The 16,204-nt window shown below is 44.4% G+C and overlaps 1 protein-coding gene across 1 annotated transcript; it reads left to right on the top strand.

Moving 5' to 3' along the window:
- Window positions 1–1,123: 1,123 nt before the first annotated feature.
- On the top strand, window positions 1,124–14,314 carry Opalin (oligodendrocytic myelin paranodal and inner loop protein). Its single transcript, XM_026394772.2, has 9 exons — window positions 1,124–1,145; window positions 2,011–2,127; window positions 2,284–2,406; window positions 2,853–2,980; window positions 6,956–6,991; window positions 8,709–8,744; window positions 10,455–10,580; window positions 12,412–12,468; window positions 14,141–14,314. Exons 1-9 carry the CDS (start codon window positions 1,124–1,126, stop codon window positions 14,312–14,314), a joined length of 819 nt encoding a protein of 272 aa, XP_026250557.1.
- The last annotated feature ends 1,890 nt before the right edge of the window (window positions 14,315–16,204 follow it).

The raw sequence follows: 16,204 nt of genomic DNA, 5'->3' as shown, positions 1-16,204 counted from the left end.
CCAGAGGATGACCCTTCATCTTGCTTTGCCCTTTAACTGGGTGCCATGCCTTGGGTGTCACAGAGCTTCAAGACTAGAGAATTAACTTCAAACAAAGGACCTGATGGAGTTTGGGGTCTGGGTCTCCAGCCTGGTCTCATTTTAGTGTAATCAGAGCTCACAGAAGCCAGGGCCTGCAGCCTAGAGCAGGAGAAGGGTCTCAGTTTAACATCAGGCAGTAGAATTTCTTCAAACAGAGGAGGCAAGGCTGTGTACTGATTCACTATTTTCTCTATTTTCCTCCAAAGTTTCCATTTCTATTTTACTACTTCCCTCAAAAGTGTCGTAGAATCCACAAATGGCTCAGCCTGTTTAAATTATTTGTTAAATATGGGCTAACTGGCAGATTCACATAGGAATTGACCATCCACCTGATCCGTTTGACAATTCCTGGTATTGTTAGTACTCAGTTTGGGAACAAATGTTCCTTCGGCTTCGGCAGATGTTTTCAAGGTTTTTCTTTATAGACCGAACTTCTGAAAAATAATCCCAGATGCCTAAAAGGTTTCTTTAAAAAAAAAAAATTAAAGCGTTATCTATAAATGTATGGGTATTTTTTATTTTGAGTAACTTTACATTTCAGGAAATGATGTCAAAGAGAATGTGTGTGTGTGGGGGGAGCTAACATACATCTGTTTAGAAAGGATGCCTCATTAAACGATGTGGATTTATTGGTGTGTACCGGGTGTGTGTTACTAGTTCAGACAGGATGGGTTCTCTTCATGATCATTTTCTCCACAACCACCAGTGCTCCTTGGGCAGGGTGTGGCAGGGGGCATTCTCTAGAGCCTTCTACCCCCTGGTGAGTCTCAAGCGCATAGCCCAGAACACAATTCCCTGCTGGACTCAGAAAAACACAAGCAAAGCAAAGCAGACAGCTCTCACACTTGCCCCTTAGCCTTGCACATCCCCAGCCTGGCCAGAGGATATTGGGCCTGAAACTTCAGTTCTTCAGCACAGGTTTAAATCTTCATGTGATAGAAGAAAATAATTGGCACCAGCTGCACTGATTCGAATGGTTTAGTCATTGGAAACTGTAACATCCCCACTTTACAGATTAAGAGACTGAGGCTACCAACTGCCTATGACCAAGCAGCCACCAGCCAGTAGGGTCTCCATGGCCTTAAATGCAGGAAGGACCTACTGTATTCTCTGTCTTCCGGGTACCATCAGATTCCGCTTAGTCACTTTGGTCTTGGGAACTGGAAGCACCCTGCGGCAGAGACCACATTGCTCTTGCTCAGTACTGTGTCCCATGCCTGGCCCCTCAGAGGTGACTGAGTCCCTGACTGTTCATTGTGTCACCTGAGGATGTCCCTATTCCATTCTGGGCATTTCAATTTGTCTCTGAAGTCGGACCCAGGCACCAGGGTTTTTTATAAGCCTCCTGGGTGATTCAGGTGTGTAACCAGGATAGAAAACCCACCTGGTTCCAAGATAACCTGGTCCCCTCCATCGTGCCACTAATTGTCCTCCTCAGAGTCACTAGCAGCCACCAACTGAGAAGCAGATGGCTGCTCCAACCTTCCCTAGGCAGTGACTGGCACAGTCAGCTGCCACCCCCTCTTCTTGAAACAGGCGTTTTCTGTGACCCCAGACCTCGGATTTTCCTCTCATGAAGCCTTTCTTGCTGGCTGGGCCTCCTCCACCAGGCCTCTAAATGTCCACCGCCCTGGGTCTCTATTCTGGTCCTCTGCTCTGCCCACTTGCAGCTTTAAACCCATCCACAGGCCGCCACCAAACGGACATCTTCAGTCCCAGACCCCCTTTGTCTCATGGCCAGTCAGCACCTCCACCTGGCTGCCTCAGAGCGACTGAAGGTTACAGCACCCGACGTGGAGCTTGGGTTCCCCCATCCAAATCTGCTTTCCCAGTAGCACGTCCCTAAGCCTGTGCCTCAAGCCCCATCAGTCAAGCCCCAAGCCTGGGAGTTCAGCCCTTTCCCTCACCTTCTCTCCCCACTTGCCTCAGATTTCCCCATCATCAGCTCTCGCTGCCTTAAACTCCAAAACAGCTCACAAGCCCATTCCAGCCAGTCTCCTGCTTCCACCCTTGTCCCTGTGATCCATGCTCCAAGGAGAAGCCAGGGTGAGCTTTGTTGGTATCACTGGATCATGCTCCCACGTGAAACCCTCGAATAGCTGCCTGCTGCCCTCAGAATAAAAATCCTCCCCCTCCCCGCCGCCCCCCCATGTCTGGTCATCGGGCCTCAGGCTCACTCATTTGCCCTTACCCTCTTTCCAGGTTGCTCCGAGGTTTCTGTTGGTCCGGCTGCGCTGGCCTCCTTCCCCTTCCACGACACACGGAGACCGGGGAGCTTTGCCTTTGCTGTGCCCCGTGCCTGGGGCTCCCCTCAGGCCTCCACGTGTAGGCCTCTTCTCATTTTCCATGTGCAACTTGAAGGTCATCTCCAGAGTTGTCTAAAGCTATGACGGCGGGTCACTTCACTTGCTGTCTCCTTACGCCCCTCTTTGCTCCTCACAGGATGGTTCCATTTAAGTGACCCCTTGGTTGACCATTGGTTGCAATTCTGTGGTTTTGTTGGCAACTCACTCACCATCTTAAGGGAGCAAATTCAGGGCTCCTGAAAGCTACCCGTATCCACAGCTTCCTGAGCTAGAGGAGGGTCCCACTGGGAAATGTGAGGACAGGAGGCCAAGAAGCCAAACTCACTGATGACCGTGTCCTTCACTGGCAGCCACAGGCCTGCCTCAGAGTGGCTCCAGCACCCACCCTGCAGGCGTCCTCAGCTCAGGCTGGTAGCAGGGGACTCCCTCATGGCCAGGAACATGGTCTGTGCAGATGCCTGTCAGCTGGGGACATAGTGGCCAGCCTCAGCCCGTGTGACCCATTGTTTCTAAAGAGCTGGCAGCTGCAGGAGCCGCCAAGCTCTCAGGCCAGCTGTGGTGTCTTTGCTGAGATTGAAGAAGCTGCCCAGATAGTAAGAAGAACAGAAAATAAAGGCAAAGAGGATGGAGGGCCCCGGCCTTTGATAGTGGCCAGGGAGCAGGAGCCCATCTTTCCCAAGGGACGGGCCCAGGGCTTGGCTACTCCCCTGCCCATAAATGGCGTGGCCCCGGCTCTCTTGGAGCCACCTCGCCCCGCCTCCCCAGCACTAGTTCCTACAGATGGGAGACCCAAGCCAGTAAGGCCAGTGTTTGGAGAAGGTCCTGGGAGGCTGTCGGCAATGGTGAGTGGGTGCTGGCCTCTTAGCCTAACCTTCCTTTCTCTCCGTAAAAACTAATTCCCAGGCCTTAAGGCACTGGTCTCCTAATTCAATCAAATATAGCTGCACCCTCAACACAATGAAGGGCTTGGGTTTTAATTATTTTCCTATCTATAAAATACTAATTATTCTCCAACATTCTTATCTAAAAATAGCTGATCTCGTCTTTAAGTTTGATATTTTTATTTTTATTTATTTATTTTTATTTATTTCTTACAAGGATGGGGAATGGATGTCTCAGCTCTGTTTCCTTCCTGGGGAAGCCAGGGGTCTCATCAATGATTTTACCTTTCTTGTGTGTTCTGTCCTCCCTCTGCTATGTGATCAGCAACATGTGTGTTCATAAGTTCCATCTGAAGCTTCCCACCTTTCTTATTGATTTATGATAGGAATTTGGTTGAATCAAGTGAAGTTTGCTAAGTTGGGAGAGAAAACAGAAGAGGCCTTTGATTTCTTTATTGAAGAATTATGGAAACAACCTGGGTGTCTGTCAACAGATGAATGGCTGAAGAAACTGGTGTGTGTGCATGTGTGTGTGTGTGTGTGTGTGTGTGTGTGAGAGAGAGAGAGAGAGAGAGTGTGTGTGTCTAGAATGGAATATTATTCAGCCTTTAAGAAGGAGGAGATCTTTGGGTCAGCTTTAGCTCAAGCTGCTACCTCCTTACACAGGACTCTCCATCCATCTAAAAAGGAGGAGATCCTGCTATTGGCCACAACCAAATTGGCCCTGAACGTTTTGCTAAAGGAAATAAGCCAGACACAAAAAGAAAAATACCACATGATCTCACTTATGTAGAATCTAAAAACAAGGATGGGGGATTATTCAGAGGAGTTAAATTTAGACTTTAGAGTTAGGAAGACCTGTGGTCTAACCTGATCTATGCCTACAAGCCGGCGACCTCCAGAAACCCATCTTGCCTCGATGTCCTCACCTGTGATGTAGGGATAACAGTACTCCCCTCGTGGGGAGGTTTTGAGAGCAGTGTCCAACACCAGCATACCTTCAACGACCGTGAGAGATTGCCTCATCTGCCTCTCCCCCTCACAAGCAGCAAACTCCTAGTGAAGGACAGCATCCTCCTTTGGAATCCCCCTGTAGCTGGGATACACTGCTCAGCACGAGGCAAGAAGGGCTGGCACTTTGAGTTTTGCTACTTATACTTACAGTTCCATCTAATAAGAATTTCCCGAAGGGCTCCCCACCCTAACTCTGCCGGCCAGGCCTAAAGGAAGATGGTACCACATGATCCCTCATGTACTAGAGGGAAGTCCATGGAAGGAGCTGCCACAGACATTATATCCCTTATGTTTACACTGTGAAGTGGGCAGGGCAAGTTAACAGTATCCCATTTTGAGGATGGAAAAACCGGGAGAATGAATTTGCTGCGAGGGACTGGAGACCCAAGAGTTTGAGTGACATATCCAAGATCATATAGCCATTAAGTGGCAGGACAGGATTTGAACCCCATCAGATGGCTCTGAGTCCAGAGTTGCCTCATCCCACCCAGCTGCGGCTCTAAAGGGCACTGCAGCATGTTTTTCTCTCCATGAGAGCTCTGTTCTGTTTCTACAAAATGTGAATGTCTTTCTGAAATCGGCCAAAGTCATCGTCATCCACATGTTGATAAACAACACATGCAAAAGCCTGCTTGTTGCTCTCTCGCCTCCTCTGTCCTCCCTGCAAAGGAAGCTTTGTCCTGGGCCTGCTGACATCAGAGCCCAGCACCCACTGATGAGATCAGCCTGGGGCAGCTGTGCTCAATGCCTTGTAGCCAGCCCGTTTGGTGACAGCATGAAGAACAGTGGTTAGATCCCCAGAGCCAGAGAATTGTGACCTGAGGCCCAGGTGATCCCTGGCTTTAAGGGTGTCCCAGAAGAAGAGGTCTAGGGTGCCTGCCGTTCATCTGCAGAAACCACAGGAGTTATCGGGAAGCTGTGTGGTGGAAGACCCTGGTTCTGGTCGCAGCTGATGAGTTGTGTAGACTCAGGCAACCCATCACATCCTCGAGCCTTGGTTTCCTTCTCTGTAGCGTGAAGGTCCCCTGTTGCTAAGAGACAGAGGAGTGGCAGAGTCGCCACTGAAGCATTTGAGCTTTTTTTTATTTGTTTGTTTAACTCTTTTTTTTTAGATGTAGATGGACACAATACCTCTATTTATTTATTTATCTATCTATCCATTACTTATTTATTTATATGTGGTGCTGAGGATGGAGCCCAGTGCCTTACACATGCTAGGCAAGTGCTCCATCACTGAGCCACAACCCCAGCCTTGGATGAGACCATCTTAATTGAAGGACAATGTTGGAGGCTGAGCAAGGGGGAGTATATGTTGTGGGTGCTCAAAACACTTTTGATTCATGGAAGATGATTTTGATTCACATTCAGTAATTCATCTGAATTCCAACCCACCTATTAGCCAGAATGAGTTTTGCTGGGGGGACTATCTGCTCTAAGCATCTCTCAGTTCAGATCAGGGTCACATGGACCAAGCTCACTAGTCTGTTTTCAGAGTGAAGCTCTAACTGTTCTCATTTTTCTGTAAGATAATTTCTAATGAGCCCCTGGGTCTCAAGTCTCTTCTGTAAAATGGGGTTATGAGGTATAAAATGTCCTTGGAGGCACTTTGGGTCCAAAATATTAGGATCCTTTGGGATTCTTTAATATTTCACAATATTCCTATTTTTGGATAACATGTAATGTTAAAACTCAGCAAACGTGTTGTTCTTAGAATGAGAGAACCTATTCTTGGGGGACTACAGTAGATCAAGAACTGGAGCACAGGCTGAGCCCCTGGTGGACAGGGAGGCTGGGGCTGAAGGAGGCCCAGCCACAGGGTCATTAATCAGATGGCAAGACTCAGGGGGCGGAAATTCCAGAAAGTGAAACAAAGCCTCTGCAGCCCAGGGCAACCAGGGCCAGAAAGGGTCATCTGTTGAGTCAGAGCAGGGTCCACCCATTGTCAGACAGGAAGGGACTTGGTAAGACACACCAATGAGCCCAAACTAAGTGACAGGATGGGGACAGGGAGGAGAAAGGAGCCATGGGTAGCTTGAGCAGAGCCTGACCCAGATAAGTGGGCACCGGGGCAGTGTTTAGAGCTTGCAGTCTTTAAACACTGATTCCACACATGGGGATGGGTGAGACTGGGTGCTGAGTGGGGGTGGGGGGGTGAGCTCCTCCTCTGCTGTCCTGACCAGTTCGGCTCCACAGCCCAGAACCTCTCCCTTGACTTGGCAAAATGAAAGCAGGTCTTTTTCTCAGTTAACTCTCCAGAGATGGTGGTTTAGGATCAGGTGTTAGAACATGCCTCTTGGGGGCTTATCTTCTGCTCTAAATTCCCATAGTTCTTTCCCTGAAAGAAATTCTTGGGGAAAAAAATTGCAACACCTCTCTGAACTTCGGGTGATGTTACTACTGCCCTCGTGGATCAGGGATCCTGGGCCAGATCCTCCCTGGCTGGTCCCCTAATCTGATTGACAACCTGGAGGATTAAGCGTGGGGAGACTGACAATCTGAGGGAGGGGTTCCTGTTGACCTCAGCTCCCCTGCTCCCCTCCTACCTCTGGGGCTCCCGAGCTGCTCTATGGAATCCATACATTCTTGGGGAGTCCACCAGCGGTGGGGAGCTTGAGGAGTTCAGGAGCTTGCTGATGGTTCCTGCCAGGGTTAATGTTTCCTTCTCTCTTGCAGAGTTTTTCACTAAACTTCACACTGCCGGCTAACGCAGTAAGTACAGCCCCCCTGTTCACCAGTCTTCAAACACAGCGAAGGTCAAGGCTGAATTGACACAGGGAACTCCAAAACTCCTCCCACGTACCTTGTGTGCAAGGATGAGTTAGTCAGAGGCGCTGGTGAATAGCGGAGGGGTGCTGAGAGCAATGTTTTCAATACAGAAATTATAATAGAAACCTCCTCCCACCCTTAATTCTAATCCACAGAACCCGTGGCTGTAACCCTTTCCCACTCTTTAGAGACTTCACCCACATTTTGACTTTTGTTGTCTTTGTACTAGTGTGTTCTTACTCACCATATAATATTATGTCTTTCAACGTTTTCTGTCAGTCTTCACAACTATAATTGAGGGTAGCCATGTGTTATTTCTTCAAGTAAAGTATTTCATAAATTGGGAGTGACTTGGTGATTAGCATCATTATATGCTTGTCTGCATTTAAGATGATTTCCTCAGTATGTATTCTGGAAGAAGAATGTTTAGGTCCGTAATGAACATGCTCAGGCTCTTGATCATGACACTTAGTTGTAAGTCAAAATAGAGGGGTTTTTTTGGTTGTGGAAGGTGAACAGTTTCAACCTACAGTTGATCTCCTGGCTTCCGTCCTCATGCAGTGCAGGGGTGACACTAACAGCCAGGCTTGTTTTCTGATCAGTCTGTGCCATGATCAACTGAGGCATCTTCCTGGCCCAGTTTTTTAGTGGTTTGACTGTGCCAAGGTTTTCTGATGAGTTAGGTGTTATTCAAAGAGGTCTCCTAAGCTGGTGCTCATTTTGGCTGTAACATGGGGGTGTAGCTCTACGGAGTAGCAGATGGTTGGACCGTGGTAACTTACTGCTGAACTTCTGGTGCCCACCAGTCTGTGTCCGGCTGACTGCCCCCTCCTGGGTGGGGGTCCCTTTCTTCTGAGCCTTGACTTGCTCAAACTTCTGGTACCCATGTGATCCCTGTAACAACCCTAGAGGTAGCTAGCACTGTCCCTGTTTTATAGAGGGAGAAAGGAGGCCATGGAGCTTGAGTGGAGAAACCACCAGCCCACGGGGATCCCAGACCTGTGCTCTTAATCCCACCTGAAAACACACAGCATAGTCGCAGGTTGAGTTGCTCAGGTAGACCTTGGTTCCCCGAGATTTATTGATCAAGGCAAGACTCTTGCCTGAAGCAGCTCAGAAGTGGATGAGATCCAGCACGCTCCCCCGTGAAGTGGCAATGAACCAGAAACATGTAACATATTCATTCAACGTGGACTTGTCCCCCAGGAGTAGGGGCCATTTGCAGGCTCAGCCATTTGTGTCATTACAGTTCAAGAACAAGTCAGTCCTTCCTAAAGAGCCTCGCTTCCGCCAATGTTGAATGTTTATACTCACTTCCCCTCTAACTCTGGGGACAAACAGGCCAAAGCGTGATGAGAGTCCTGGGAAGGCCGTGGGGACCAGGGACAGGAGAAAACTTTTTGAGGTGAAAATGTGCCATGGCAGATCCACAGTGTGAATAATAAAGACGCCACCTAAATTGCTGAATTCTTCCTCTTTGTAGCCAAATTTCATTTCAGTTCTTACCTGGGAAGCAGTCAAGAGAGGTTCTGTTTGGTAGTGGTGGTGGTTGACCACTTTGAGAAGGAGTGCGCGTCACCATTTTAGCTTCTCCAGACTGTTCTGCATGGTGTAGTCTATGGATTACTGTTTTCTGACAATATGTTCTGGTTTCACACAGACTTCCTCTCCGGTTGTTACAGGTGGGAAAGAAGCAGTAAGTATACTCTTAAATTATCCAGACTTGGCTTGGTCATTTATAAAATGGGGATAAGAATGTTCTATCCATATCGTGCATTTGTTTTGAGGATTAATGTTTGGCATGTGAACAGTCACCAAGCCCAGACCCTGGCTCAACTATTATTCTTAGGACCCTCTAAGCTCAAGAGTGAGGAAGAGCTCTATTTGTGCAATAAGAATTGTAATGCATTCCACTGTCATAGATAAATAAAAAATAAAAATAAAAAGAGTGAGGGAGAACCTACACAATCACAGGTGGATTTTACAAAGTGTTGATCAAGAGAAGCTGGACATGAAAGACCACACACCTTACATTTGCTTCTATACAATGTTGAAAACAGGCAAAATCATCTATGATGATAAATTTCAGTATTTTAGTGCTCACAGGTGGGGAGATGAAGGGAGTATGGGGGGCTCCTGGGGCCCTGGCAGGATTGTTTCTTGGTGTGAATGTTGGTTATATGAGTATGTTCTTCATTGAAAAGTCATCAACCTGTGTATTTATGATTTTATACTTAACTGTTCTATAATAGAATCATACCCCTCAGAAAGTGAAGGCGAACCCAGACTTTCATAAAGCAGCACATTAATAAGGATTCTGTTGATTGTCTTCAGTATTTCCAGAAACAAGTCTGCAAATCCCAAAAGTCTTGTGGCTACAAGCATGACTTTCCACTCAGATGAAATGGACATTTGAAAACTGGCTAATGCATTTAAGATAAATACATTTGAAAAGTCACACCAAAATGGTGTGGGACATAATAAAAGCTTTTGCTTTTTGCCAGACTCATAGGTGAATGTGGTGTCTAGTTGTTGCTCTGTGTTGCTCTATGTGGTACATGAGCTTTTCCTACATGGAGACATTTGTGTTTCTTTTCCCAGGAACTCTTGTTTAGATCGTTGTCCATTCTCTTCTAGGTTGCCCCTCTTAAAAAAAAAATACTTTTTAGTTGTAGATGGACACAGTGCCTTTATTTTATTTTATTTTTTAAATGTGGTGCTGAGGATTGAACCCAGTGCCTTCCACATGAGAGGTGAGCCTCTACCACTGAGCTACAACCCCAGCCCATAGATTACTCTTCTTGCAACTGATTTAAACTAAGTAAATCAAGTCCTATGAAAGCAAGTCCCTTGTCATGCAGGGTACAAACTTCTTAAAAAATAATGTTTCATTACTCTTTTGATTTTGTATATGATACTTAAGCTTCATGCAGCCTTTTTTTAAAATTTAATTTTTTGGGGTACCAGGGATTGAACTCAGGGGCACTTGACCAGTGAGCCACATCTCCAGACCTATTTTGTGTTTTATTTAGAGACAGGGTCTCACTAGTTGCTTAGAGCCTCGCTTTAGCTGAGGCTGACTTTGAACTAGTGATCCTCCTGCCTCAGCCTCCTTGATTACAGGCATGTGCCACCATGACCAGCTTTTTGTTTTATTTGTTTGTTTGTTTGTTTATTCATTCATTCATTTACATATTTTTTAGTTATAGATGGACACGATGCCTTTTTTTATTCACTGATTTTTATGTGGTGTTGAGGATCAAACCCAGTGCCTCACACGTGCTAGGCAAGCACTCTACCACTGAGCCCCAGCCCCAGCCCTTGGTTTTATTTTTGATCTGCTGAATTCTTCCTTCCATCTTGAAGATTCGGGGCTTCCCTGACCGTGTTTCTCTCTCTGTGCCAGGACTGTGGGCCTTCTCTTGGGTTAGCGGCGGGCATCCCATCCCTGGTGGCTGCAGCCCTGCTGGTGGCCTTACTACTTACTTTGATTCACCAGCGAAGAAGAGGAAGCAGCCATGAGTCCGCTGAGGTGACGACCAGTTTCTTTGGGTCTGGACGTGCTGCAGGAATCAGTATTTCAGTGAACTGGCTTTTAGGCTAAAAGCATGGGAATCCATAGGCAGAGTTGCTCCCTGAGGCCATGGTGGTGGGAGTCCCTGGCCTTGGGGATAAATGAGGTGCCCTCCAGGAGCTGGGGAGGGGGTGTTTGCTGCCTTGGCAAACGTGTCTGTACAGTGGGTCTGTTTTCCAAGTGGAGGGGCAAAAAGGGCCCAAGCTTCACAAGGTGAGGACGGAGGTGAGGTGAGGAAAGACGGGAGAAGAGCAGTGCCGAGGTATCATTGGTCGGGATGTGGCCAGGACAGACCTGCCCGTTTCCTAGTCTGCGCACAGTTGACAAGAGCATGCACATCTGCCTCCCACGCCCGAGTGCCAGATTGCTCAGAATTCAAAGGCCGCCCAGACTGACACCCAGCAAGCTTCCCTGGTTGTGATCACATAGACTCTGACTTCTAATTCCACCCTGTTTATAAACATCCCTGGTTGTTTTCACAGTGCTAAGTAAGCACTAACGGGGAGATAGAAAACCTTGGTTCTTATCCCGGCTCTGCCGCCCTATGATTTCTATGATCCTAGACCAGTCATATTTTCTATGCTTTGGTTGGTTCAATTCAAAATCAGGATAAAAATTACCTCCCTGAGCTGGGGATATAGCTCAGTGGTAGAGCACTTGGCAAGCATGTGCAAGGCCCTGGATTCAATCCTCAATGCCAGGAAAAAAAAAAAAAAAAACCCTACCCATCCTAGTCTAAGGAGTAGATGAAATCATAAGAACAAAATGACACCTTGGATGGTGAACATCTGTATGTAAAGGTGTGTTGACAAGATGTGAACTTTAAACACAGTAGGAAGTACTAGGTGACTGTGGTATTATTTATTTAAGTAATAGTTTCTGACCCTGCAGTTCACTTTAAAATTACCATTCACCAAAACAAATTAAGTCAGAATTTCTGGACAATAGAGCTGTGGCATTGACCCTTTAAAAAATAGATATTTTTATTATGGACACAGTAGTGCTCCCCACCCTTAGAATGATATTTTTATTATAGACACAGTAGTGCTCCCAGTCTTAGAATGATACATTCTAAGACTCCACAGTAGATGTTTGATTCTGTGGATAATAATGAACCCTACATATTCATATATACATTATGCATATATACCTATGAAAAAGTTTGATTTATAAATTAGACAGAGTAAGAGATTAACAATAACTAATAATAAAATAGAAAAATTATGATAATATGTTGTAATTAATGTTTTGTGAATGTGGTTTCTTAATTGCATGGGATGGGTAACATATACAGCATGGATACACTGGATAAAGGGATTGGATGATTACTTTCCAGGTGGGAGAAAGCAGGATGGCCCAAGACTTCATCAGGCTGCTCAAAATAGAAATTTAAAATTTAGATTGTTTTAGGAAGTTTTCATTAACATTTTTTGGGCCCTGTTGTGTCATAGTGACTAAAACTATGGAAAGCAAAATCTTGGACAAAGAGGGATTATTGTAATTTTGAACATATACTAGAGTAAAATAGTACAGTGAATCCAATTATCAACTCATGGCCAGTCTTGTTTTATCTCTCCACCCCTGATAATTCTGGATTATTTTTAAATAACTCATAGTGATATTTCTTCAGTTTTTTAAGGGAGGTATCATTTTTATTATGTATTTGCTTTGTTTTTAAAGTTTTCTAGTGATTCTAATATGCATTCAGGTTTAAGGACCACTGAGTCTAATCCGTGGTTATGGTCAAAACTTGTGACTCTTCACTTTTTTTTTTTTTTAACCAATTTAGGAAAGTGAGAGACCATGTGAAATTTCAGAAATCTATGACAATCCCAAGATAGCTGAGGTAAGAATTTTTATTATAATCTCTATAAATGACTAATACAATAGTAAGCAAGCTAATGCACAAAGTACACATGAGCAAATGGAAGGGATGCAGCCAAATGAAGCTCAAGCACAAAGGAGGTTCTTTATGCATTTTTATTGGAGTTCAAGTAAATTTAATATTAGAAAATTAATTTCATATCATCTATTTCACTGACAAATTGAAAGAGAAATATTGTGTGACCACCTCATTGGAGAAGAGAGTTTGAAACAAACTCAACAATCCCTTCTGATATGAACTTTTAGAAAACCAGAGTAGAAACTTCTTAACTTGCAAAATAACATCATTTTAATAATTACACAAAAATCATACCTAAACGCAAAATTTTGAAAGCATTCTTTTCTTTTTCTGTGATTACCAGATATAAATCAAGAATGCTCATCACTTCTCTCCAATATTGCACTTTAGGTCCTGGTCGATACAGTAGGCTAGGGAAAAAAACAGAAAACATAAGACTAAATAGGAAGAAACAAAATTGGCATTATTTGCAGATTATATGTTTGTCTACATAGAAAAGCCAAATAATCTAAGCATAAATTATTAGAATTAACGAGATATTTGAACAAGTTCAGTGAATACAAAAATCAATATACAAAGTAATGTGCATTTCTTGAGATCAGCAACAATTAGGAAAAGTAATTTTATGAATTATTATTTTACAGTGGTAATATAAATATATAGAATGTTGAAGAACAAATGTTACAAAAATATGTAATCCTTTTATGGAAAATAATAAAAATTTAGTAAAAGACACTAATACCTGAATAATTCAGATATATACCATGCTCCTGGGTAGAAAAATCAGTAGCACAAAGATGTCAAACACCACAAATTTAAGGTTACTTTATTACCTAGATAATAAACATAATTTAATTTAATCCTAGTAGATTTGTTTTCATGAAATTAATTAAAGTTCTTCTACAATCTATATGGAATAAGGCAGGAAAAATATTTTAAAAGAAACCATGAACAGATAAAACCAATAGAAAACCAATAGCAAGGGGCTGGGATTGTGGCTTAGCGGTAGAGCACTCGCCTCGCATGTGGGGGGCCCTTGGTTCTATTCTCAGCACCACATAAAAATAAATAAATGAAATGGAGGTATTGTGTCCAACTACAACTAAAAAATAATAAAATATTTTAAAAAGAAAAGAAAACCAATAGCAAGATGTTAGATTTAACCCCAACCATACCAATAATCCCATTAAATGTAAATTATCTAAATACTCTCAGTTAAAAGGCAGAGATATTAGATTGTCTATAAAAACAAGATCCAACTATAAGATGTCCACAAAACCCAACTTTAAATATAGAGACTGGGACAGATTAAAAGTTAAAGGTCAGAAAAAGAGACACTATGCTAACAATAAGCAAAAGTGTTGAGTGACCTACGAGCCTCCCATGGCAGTAAGTTCAGGTAATTACAGACCCTTCTTTTCTGTTTTCTGTCCCTCGAGGGTTACTGTATTTCCTCACCTGATGTCCAGGGTCCTGAATACTATTATTTTAAATGCTTTATCTGATTTGGGTTGGTTTCATGTGGGAGGGTAAATGTATATGGCTATTGTTACTCCATCTTGGTCAGAAGCAGAAGCCTCTAGTGTATTTTTTTTTAAATCTCTGTTCTCTCAAGAATCCTAGGAGGTCACCCACTGATGAGAATACAATAGGAGCACAAGAAGCCCACATATACGTGAAGACTGTAGTGGGAGGCGAGGAGCCCCTGCCTGACACTTACCGTCCTCCTGAAGAAAGAGAGAGGAGGAGGGGACTCTGGTGGCTTATACCCAGACTGAGTCTAGAATGATATGGCTTCATCATGGAGCAGAAAGGAGCCAAAGATGGCTGAAACCCAGGGATTTGTGCTCGAAGAGGCTATGTACCAAGCTGCTTTTTAACCACTTCAAATTTTATTTATAGGTCTGGAACACTTTGGGGTTGATTTATCTCTTTAGGGGATGGTTCCAATAAGATTCATTCTAACTCTCAGACCTTGTGGTTTAATAAGCAGTGAAGCACCAGGTGAGTTGCCGTTTATCAGATACAGCCCCGTAGGTCCTATTCCTGACCCCAGTGGGAACTTGCTTTTCTTTGCGATCTGGGGAAAAGGGTCCGGTTTCTGAGTGTCTTGCTGTCTTCTCATCTTTTTCTTACATCTCTTTTCTTAAAAAAAAAACCAAAAAAAGAAGAAGAAGAAGATGCAGCAGCTGTCAGACCTGGCTTCTATGTCCACCCATGGTCAGCCAAGATCAACCACAAGTTAGGATATAAATGAAACTTATGTGAACGGTGCAAGGGGAAGCCAGTTCCTCTTTCTGAATATCTCAGGGTAGAAGTCACGGGGAGCCACACGTTCCCTGATCACATCTGGTTGGATCACGTCATACAGCAGTGGAAAGAATATGGCCTCCTGAGCAGGACCTGCCACCAAACAAGCTGTATGGCATTGATTAACTTCTCCAAGCCTCCGTTTTTGGCTTTGCAAAAGAGGGGATGATAGTTCTTGCTTCATGTGGTCATTGAAAAGATTAAGTAAGAAGTAAAGGGAAGTGTTTGCCACTTAGTAGGCATTAAGAATGTTAGTTCTCTCTCCCTAGTCCCTTCCTACCTTTTCCCATATTGCTCTCCTGATAAATTTAAGCAGCTGATCTCCAGCACTTGTTACCCATAGTCATAAAGTCACCATTGAAATATTTATGGCAAACTTTTTCCATGAACTTCACCCCAAATTGTTGACATTTAAAGAGGTTTCCAGGTATCCTTAGTAGCCGGTGAAACTTCAAACCTAGATGTGATACTGTCTTTACATGGGAACCAGAAAAGGCCAGTTTTTCTTTCAAGTTCCCAATTCCAAGTGCAGGGACTGCGGTTTTACCTTTAGCCTTCAAGAGGTTGAAGCTGGTGGAGATTTGCATTTCATGTTAAAATGACTTTTCTTTACAATGAGGCATTTTGATGAATACTTCTGATGACAGTTCCTCAGCCGTCTTTGACCTTTAGTGCCTTAAGGGTGGTTGCTAAAGATGTAATTTCTTTTATTAAAAAGTATCCTTTGGAGGGCACATGATTCTTGAGCCCAAGAATAGCATTGCCATTTTATCTTGCTGAGGGCTCTCTCCAGGGAGGCCCCATGGAAAAAGAGAGACCACCTGGAGTGGTGTTGGGCCCATTAAGATAACTGGACAAAGAACAATCAGTCTGTCCTATTTTGTGGGAATTGCTCTAGAATAGACCCCCCCCCCTCTGGCTTTTAAGCAACTCCTTTTTCCAGTTTTCAATGCCTCTCCATTCCCCTCCCCATTTTCGCCCATCCCCTCCTTTTTCCCTCATCCCTAATTTCATGTTCTCTGTGACTGTGGGCAAGGTGACTTCCTAGCACATCAGATGTCTACCACCCACCTGGCCAAGGAGACACATCATTCATCACCCCCACCTGAGTCTGTGATCAGACAGCATCTGAGGAAGACAGTTCTGCAACAGGCTTTGTGTCTGTGTGCACGCACTCGTGTGGAGGGCAAAGAAGGGGCAGGGGAGGAAAGAGTGGCCCTGAAAGATTATTAGGAATGACAGCTTATCCACTCCATCAGAGTGGAGAAAAGGCTCGTGTCCTTGGAGTATCATGATTTTAAAAAATCTTGCAGGAAGAGAGATCAAGAGGACTCAGGGGATGAGCACCAAGGGATGGGCCAAGTACCAC

The sequence above is a fragment of the Urocitellus parryii genome, chromosome 5 (assembly GCF_045843805.1).
Source record: "Urocitellus parryii isolate mUroPar1 chromosome 5, mUroPar1.hap1, whole genome shotgun sequence".
Lineage (NCBI taxonomy): Eukaryota > Metazoa > Chordata > Mammalia > Rodentia > Sciuridae > Urocitellus > Urocitellus parryii.
This window is presented reverse-complemented; position numbering and strand designations above follow the sequence as displayed.

Bases quoted from the DNA above. Each gene is read 5' to 3' on its own strand.
- Opalin (XM_026394772.2), top strand. From the start codon at position 1,124: ATGACCAAGCAGCCACCAGCCA. The intron at 2,128-2,283 runs GTGAGCTTTGTT...CCCTCTTTCCAG, and splicing joins TGCTCCAAGGAGAAGCCAGG to GTTGCTCCGAGGTTTCTGTT. The intron at 12,469-14,140 runs GTAAGAATTTTT...TGTTCTCTCAAG, and splicing joins ACAATCCCAAGATAGCTGAG to AATCCTAGGAGGTCACCCAC.